Source organism: Lathamus discolor, chromosome 4 (assembly GCF_037157495.1).
Source record: "Lathamus discolor isolate bLatDis1 chromosome 4, bLatDis1.hap1, whole genome shotgun sequence".
Classification (NCBI taxonomy): domain Eukaryota; kingdom Metazoa; phylum Chordata; class Aves; order Psittaciformes; family Psittacidae; genus Lathamus; species Lathamus discolor.
Window position 1 is genome coordinate 98,106,288 of NC_088887.1, and position 8,358 is coordinate 98,114,645.

Below are 8,358 nucleotides of genomic sequence, written 5' to 3' on the forward strand. Positions count from 1 at the left end.
ATGGAAGATCAAACAAGTCAAGCCAAGATCACCCTGAGAGTATGCCACAAGACTAGGAAAAAGAGACAGAAACAGAACCCTAACCTCATGCCAACCTTCCTGTTGTGGCTTTACACTTTGATACTTTAGTATGCCCATCTGTAATCTAGAGGCAACACTGACACTACTGTAGCATTATGAGGGGCAGTTGTTTCTAAAATGTGAAGCCTTAATACAAGGGCGTACTATGCTGAAACTGTATTTTTTGTTCTTTACAGCAAGAATATTACAAAGTTACTGCCACATTTTGTTTGTTAAGTAAGGTGTTATGCCACGAAAAGGACAGTTGAGACACCCAGTACTTTTAAATTACAGTAACAAACGAAGAGGCAGAGAGTAAAAATACTCTCATTTGAAAAATGGAGTTACTTTTTGGATCTCCTCCTATGATGCAGGATATCTGTTCTGTATCTGACAGATAAAGTCATAGAACTACATCTTGAAGAGAATTGTTTTCTCACAACAGGAGAGAAAGGACAGACACCTTATTCGTCAAACAATATAGCAAAGGCAGAAGGGCGGCAAGTATGAGAGTGCTGCAGAAAGTAGCTGTAAGACAGCATTTCAGTAAAGGACAGAAAGGCATATCAGAAGCTGCAGTGACACTACACAAAAAAAGTGTTAAGGCACTTAAACTTCCCATTTCAAGTAATATAAGACATTAATCTGCATTCAGTGGATTCTGTTAATTTTTTTAAGCTACATACACACAAATCCTGAGTAAACACACTGCAAGTTGCTAAGTTGTCTTGAGCAGCTTCACAATGCAATTGGTTATTGATAAAACATACCATTTTTTTGTTTTATTGATAAAACATACCATAAAAACACAACAGCATTTCACTTAAAAAAAAAAAAAAAAGAAACAAAAGACATAGTTGCAAAAGCTATTTTTCCTACAGCATGTGAAGAATTCAAAGTGAGTTCTTGATTTACCTTCTATAACTGCTGCTATAGCCTTTACCTCGTGGTGAAGGGCCATGTACGAATCTACATGTGTTCCCATAGAGGCAGTTGCCAGTCTTCAGCCAGTTACGGCACTGTGTCTAAGAGACAGACATCACTGGGTGAATTTCACACTCGTTTCTGGAAATACCATTGGTGTGAGTGTGGCAGAACAAACAAATGACTCCACATTAACTCCCATTTATCTGTAATTTCTGTCTACCGGTAATATAATTAAAAAAAAAAACAAAACCCAACAATGAGCATCAGGTCTGGCAGAGAAAAATTTAGGCTGGTGGAAATTCCATTAATATGTACAGCACTACTGCTCCTCTCCAGAGGCTGGGACAACACACGTTATCTGAATATTCTAGTTATTAGTATGTTGAACATCCATGTGTTAAGGAGTTCTTTTCACCTTTACTAATATCAGACATCTGAGTATTTGGTACTTGTGAGCTACACTTTCCCATCACCTAAATCCTGGAAAAGAAGATGCGGGGGTGGAGAGGAGAAAAAGAACACGTTTACCACTCACCTCTGCAGTACTTCCAGTGCTGGGTCCAAGCCTTTCAAACACACTGGGTCTTCGGGAAGTGCTATCGGATATGGTCTTGGTATTTTCCACTGTGACCTTCCTTCTAATTTTTGACATTTTGTACTACTTCAACCAAAAAAAAAAAGCAAAACTGTAAAATCCTTCAGTTTGAGGCTATGGACACTGAACTCACATTAATAAAATAGTATGATACACGTTGCAAGAGTTGCTGCAGAGATGATGAAGAAAGAATAAAAGTCATAAATGAGTGAAATGTATCTAATAACAAGGAATGCCTCTGATTTGAACAAGTCAGCTGAGCACCAGTAATGACAGTTCTTCATTTTATTTATGACCTGTTTTGGATTCTTCAGCTTCCTTTTGGGAAAGATCATATGATATGTTATTCATTTTGGTACCAAACACCACACGGAACAGATGCTTTCCTTCAACATGTATTTTATGTGCAGGAGCTGAAGTGACTCCAGGTAAAAAGAACCTTTAATATTACTTCACCAACCTCTCGGAAAGAGGTTCTAAGAAACTAAAAATGGCTCCCATTTTCAGAAACAGATATCCAGAAAATGAGAGCTCCATCCACCCCCCTCATTTTGATGTGTGAAATACCAACTTGATATCATACTGAACATCACCTTGATACCATCCACAGTCTGTATTTGTTACTGGCTTGTATCCTACAACTATTTGCAATCACCTGAGTTTAGAAAGACAAAAAAAAAAAAAAAAAAAAAACCAACAACCCAAAACAAAAACAAAAAACAAAAACAAAAGAAAAAGAAACAAAAAAAAAATTGTGGAAAAAAAACCCTCACCCACAAAAAACACCAACTTCAGAAGCAAACAAAACAAAAAAACAAACAAAAAAACCCAAACAAAAAAATCTACAGAACAGTCATATGCTTCTTAAGAAGTAACTCCTTTCACTAAAAAAAACCAAAACAAATTTGAAAGCAAATACATCATAAGTTTGATAAATAAGTCACAATTTCTCTTACCTGAGGAGTTACTGAATACAGAAAAAAAAAACCATTTTTTTTTTTTAAAGGGAAAATACACATTTAGAGACAGATTGTACAAAAAGGGCAAACAGGAGTCCAAAAACCATTGTTCATTGTTTAAATTCTACCTGATCTACACTGAAATAATATCAGTCTGGGAAAATCTGCCAGTTTCTGGATGATTTATATACAGCTCAAAAAATCACCTCTTTGTCACAGTGCCATCACTCTAGAGCTCATTACTCAGTACAACATGATTAGCCAAACTCTAACCATCTACCCTTCTGCTATCTCTTCTGCCCCTATCCACATGTCATGAAAAGCTCATCCATACAGTCAGAATAATACAAATTTAAGCTAACACCCTCCAGACTGGATTACTACAAATTTTCCCTGATCTGATCAGCAATATATTCCCACAGCATTCAGATTGTAAGGTTCCATTCTACAGAAAAAAAAAAAAAGTATAAATGCAGACAAATGTACAAACAAAAGAAAAAAGTAATGCTGCTGTACATATTTTACACTTGATAGTTGGATAATACCTGTTTTTCTCTCCTTTATTTTTGATGGAACTTCATTATCTGAATCCTATGGTTACTTCAATGACAAGGCTTCCCTAGAAGACTGACATTTGCGCACTTTCTACAAAGAAAACCGTGCTGAAGCTCTTACTAGGCACTACAGCTCCTTTACAAGCAACAGAAGAAAGCAAGCTTAAACTATCTACTTGTGAGATTTCTCAGCTCAGCTCTAGTGACTACTCCTCCAACTCTTCGATTATCTGAAGAATTTGATCTCTATCGTAAGTTTCAGATAACCAAGACATTAACTAAGATGCTCAGAGATGGTAGAAGTTAACCATGTGGTGTATACCAGACATTAAAAACAATGGTTAACAACAATTAGTGGAAGCAGACAGTGAAACAGTAGAATTTGCCAGTAGTCGGAAATTACTTAGGTTAGTAAAAACTGTGGAGAACAGAGATTTCCAGAAAGATCTACTTGAGTTAGAAAATTGAGTAATACAACAGCAGATGAAATGCAGATAAATAAAATGTAATGCACACAAGGAGAAATGGTTTTATCTAAATACTTGATGAGTTTGAATTAGTCCTGTCTTCTGAGAAAAATAATTAGGAGTCATTGTGGACAGCTCAATGTGCAGCAGTAGTTACAAAGTCTGACAGAATAAACCATTAAAGGTAGAAAGCAAAACAATACCACATCTCATCCAGTTGAGCACCCTTCCATTTCAGGATTGTTTCCCACTGCATGTCAGCAAAAACCCCCACTGAATTTGTAAGGTTTCATGCAGCTACACGCTTTAACAGAGAATACAAAAATTGACTGACATACGCAAAAGCATTTTTAATAAGACGATCATATATGAAATGCTGATTTCGGTTTAAATATCTTCACTAAAAAGAGCTATATCTGAAATAAAAAGGGTTAGCAGAACGGCACTGGCAATGGCATAGGGAGAAGGTTCAACACATGAAGGACAGATATAAAATGAGTGCATCTAATACGCAAGTACAATACACACTAACATGATAATAGTACATAATACATAAAATTTACATTTATTTTGCCTCCTAATTTCAATGTCCTTCTATTTTCAAGGAAACAGAGGCAAAACATCTTATTTTAAATTTTACTTTTTACCCAGTAATATTACCCTCTTTGAATTAACTTCTATGGGAAGCTAAGACGATGACTAAGTTTAAGAGGATAGTTCTAGACATGGAGAGGATGAAGGGGGAAACACCATCATAACTGAACAGATAACTTCATTCCAACTACCCGCTTCCTGACTTTTTTGCCAATAATTTCCTGTAAGGAAATTAAGAGAATGCCATCCAACCCTGATTCTTCTATGGTTTGTAAAAAAACCCTATGTTAAATGAAAAAAAATTCAAAAAAAAAAAAAAAACCCCAAAACGCCAAGAGTAACAAACAAAAAAATGAACTATTTTAGGTAGCATTCTGTCAGTTCTATCACAAGGGTTCTTCTGGTTGCTCCTGCAACCAGAACTGTATGATATTTCACTTTAAGTGAACATAACTGTTATACAGGCTGAAGGTTTAGAGCCCAGACATGCTATTCCCAGGCAAACTGAGGAATTTTCACTATGTCAAGCATTACATTTGAGAGACTGTATCTGGAAATGTAGCCAGTCCCATTTTCATTCTTCAAAAGACCAAGCAAGTTGGAAAAATATAGATACTATTTAAACAATATTGCAACAGAAAACCTCAGATGCCTAACAGCAGTTTTATGTTAGTGACAAGTTTTCTTGCTTATAAGCAAGTACTATAAGGGGAAAACCAAAATTGTTTCATTTCGAGATTTTTCAGACTGCATTTTAATGTATAATCAAGAACAACTGAAATGGAACATCCCATAAACATTCTCATAACGTGCTCAATTCTCCCTCATTTTCATCTTACATTGCTTTACCCTTGATGATCACCATTCTGAAATAAATCCCACACTAATGGCCAGTTCAATGATTTTCCTTTCCACCAAATGCCTGTGTCTCTGAACTAACATCTCCTTATCAAACACTCACATGGATTAGAAAGCACTGATTACCAGTGTCGGCTGAGCCCTGAGCACTCATATTTCAACATTTCAGTTAATTACTTCCATAATTATTATTTTTTTAAGTTTCTAATTAGAAAATTATGTACTTCTGTGTTTCAAGTACATGACGTTGTATAGCTGTATCTACCTAGGGGCACTGAAGTGCCTGTAACTTCTGAAACAGCTTGCTACTACTAAGCGAAATTAACTTTATACTCCTAAAATAAATTCTATAGCTAAGGTTTTGACTGTAAAGTATAGCTTTCCAATCTGTAAATAAGATCCACAGGAACTGTTAGCAATAATTTAGGAATATTTTAACACTACAATAACCTACAGATGAATCTACGTTATTCTTTAAATGGAATAACTTTTCCTGGGTGAGAGACAAACTGTTAATGACATTAATTATACTACCATTTGAAATAAAATTTACTCATGAGGTAACACTCTGAGATACATCTAAAACGTAAGACAGACTTGAGAGAAGTGAGTATACCTACTAGGCACTATTCAAGTAACTGAAATCAATGAAGCATGACGATTAACACAATATTCAATGAAATTCTGTACTTTTATTATCAGTACTCCTCCATTTTGGGGTCAAGCATGCTTAGCATTTTTCTTCCAAAATAAGTATGATATTACATAAACCACGATCAATAGAAGCACACCTGGAACACCTGCTTTTCTACTAGAAAAACCTAATCCAGTCGTTTGCAAAAAACAATCCTGCAAAAAACAGGACAACTAGAAACTGAGATGTAACAGAACAACAGCAAAGTTTAGAAAAAAATATAACGAGATATAATTTGTTTAAGAAAGTCCAAGACATCCCTAGTAGGCATGACAATCAATGTCTGTGCATGCATACATGCACACCACACACAGGTTAAACATAAAGAAAATCTTACCTACAAATAAAATCCTACCTACAAATAATATGCCATTTAAAGTAACAAACAAAATTGTAATTTTAAAATCCTACAGAAGTTCAGGCACAAACTGATTGTAACATCCTATGATACACTAATACCTGTTGACAAATAATACCTTACGAAGAAGAAAATGTCAGTGCTTCCCTCCACTTTTCCACACGAAAAGCTTTTACCTGAAAAGGTTTTGTTTCTGATTACAGTGTTAATGTCTCCACATCATACTACTAACAAAATAGAGATACTGGAAGGAGCTCCACTGCTTACTACCTAAAAATAATGCTAAAAATAGTAAAATGCATTGTTGCCCATCTTTAAAAAAACTAGTCAAATACTGGCTGCACATTTATACGAGGTCAGTCTAACACTCTTAACTCCCACAAAGAAGCCTCTTTGACAAAACCCTAGAAATTATTCCAAGTTTATTTTAACAACTCCGTGCTGTTAACCCATCACCATATTAAGTTGATCCTACCTCTCATTTAACATACAGTATTCCTTCACTAGTAGTGATAAGCAACTGCTAGTTATGTTTTCACAAGTATAAAATCACAGTTGGCTTTCTACATGTAAATAAATAAATTAAAAAATCAGGCCCTAGCATCACAAAAGAAAGTATCCAGTATTCCATATCTTGTCTAACAAAATCTTCATACTCAAGATGATCCACCAAGCTAAGGGACAGTCTATGCAGACTTGTGCGGACAGACCCCAGTTCACTATGCCTTCATGCCAAGTTTGTTGGACATGTGTTATCTCCAATCTGTAAGCTGGAACACCACATTAGCACTTTGTCACAGCATACCAAGCATGCTGAGGAGCGGAATGGATTATTTTGGGCACAGCCACATACAACCACACTTCCACAGTTTCCAGATACACTCAGTCGATAGGCCCCGTCTGACCGCTCCAATCTGCACAGAGGCACCCTAAGTGTTTCACCACCGCAGCAAGATCCCTTAAGGTCCTGATCCCTATCCCCCTATCTGCCAAAACCTGTTCTTCAAGCAGCCTGTCAGAAGGCTGACAAGAAACCAATGGTGGAGGGAGAATGCAGCAGAGGAAGTCAAAGGTGAGGACCTAAGCAGACCATCGGCAACACTAACCCAACATGCCTGGCATACAAGTTCTGGAAGGAATGGGAGCTGACACCACTGTCTAAAGAAATGGTGATGACAGAATTCACACCAGTGAAATTAGTAGATCCTCTAAGCGCATGAAGCAGAAACTGGTTTACTGCCAGAAAGTGGGAGAAGAGCCCCACTGAAGGTGAAAAAGCCCATCAACAGGGAAGATCCAAGTACGCGGGAGGCGGGCTCCGGCATGGTCACCGACGGACGGCACCTCACCCCACGCAAACGGCTGTCCGGGCGCACAGCTAGGCCCGCCCAGCCGCGCCCCCTCCTCGGGGAGGCTCCCGCCGCGCACCGGGCTGGGCGGGCGACACCGCGGCCCTTCCCATCAGCTCCGGTACCGAGCCCGTCGTGGGGCGAAGGATGTAGGACCCGGCCGGACCCGGCCTGGCCCACCCTCTCCCGCCTCTCCTTCCCTCACGGCCCTTCCCGCTCCCTCCCTCCGTGCCCCCGGTCGCTCCGCCGCACTCACCTGCTCCTTCCGCTGCCGCGCCGCTCCCCGCCGCCTCCTCCGCCGCCGCCCGGGGCGGAGAGGGTGGGAGGGGGCGAGGGGGGAGTCCGTCCTCCCGGGCCTGAGCGCGGAGCGACACGGAGAGGAAGACGAGGAGCGCCGCCCGCTCCCTCCGCCCGGCGCCGCCCGCCCTGCCCCCGCGCGCCGCGGCCGATGGGTAACCGCCGCCGCCACCACCGCCGCCGCTCCCGCCGCGCGCGGCCTTCCCGGCGGCCCTCGCGCCGCCCGCCGCGCTGCGCTGCGCTGCCGCTGGTGATGACGTCAAGGAAGGGAGGGCAGCAGAGAGGAGACCGGGCGGAAGCGCCGCCATGTTAGAGGAGGGCGGGGAAGGCGGGCCGGTTAGTCTGCGGAAGGAGCTTGTCTGCCTGCTCGCTCGGCCTGGCCGGCGGTCGCCAAACCTCAGGGAGTTTAGGGCGGGCCGGCAGCCCAGGAGGGCGGTGTTCTGCGGCAGCGCTGGTTGTTCCTCGCGCCCTGCTCGGGCTTGCCAGTTTGATTTCTCGGCCTGTACCGATCAGGACTGTGGGGCTGATAAACACTGTGGCTGAGGTGCGAACAGAATGGTTTGGGATGGAAAAGACCTTTAAGACCATCTAGTTCCAACCTCCTGCTGTGGGCAAGGGCGTTTTCCACTAGACCAGGTTGCTCCAA

The 8,358-nt window shown here is 40.7% G+C and overlaps 1 protein-coding gene across 4 annotated transcripts in view; it reads right to left on the reverse strand.

Moving 5' to 3' along the window:
* Nucleotides 1–7,877, reverse strand: part of ZC3H13 (zinc finger CCCH-type containing 13) — a 48,295-nt gene extending 40,418 nt beyond the window's left edge. For 3 of the 4 annotated variants that reach the window (XM_065678225.1, XM_065678224.1, XM_065678222.1), the window contains exons 1-3: nucleotides 7,672–7,877; nucleotides 1,523–1,648; nucleotides 976–1,085 (exon numbers count right to left, since the gene is read on the reverse strand). In XM_065678225.1, coding sequence (XP_065534297.1) covers nucleotides 976–1,085; nucleotides 1,523–1,639 — 227 coding nt within the window. In that variant the 5' untranslated portion in view covers nucleotides 1,640–1,648; nucleotides 7,672–7,877. The remainder of the gene's footprint in view (nucleotides 1–975; nucleotides 1,086–1,522; nucleotides 1,649–7,671) is intronic. The other variant, XM_065678223.1, reaches the window with a different exon arrangement.
* Between the last annotated feature and the right edge of the window lie 481 nt (nucleotides 7,878–8,358).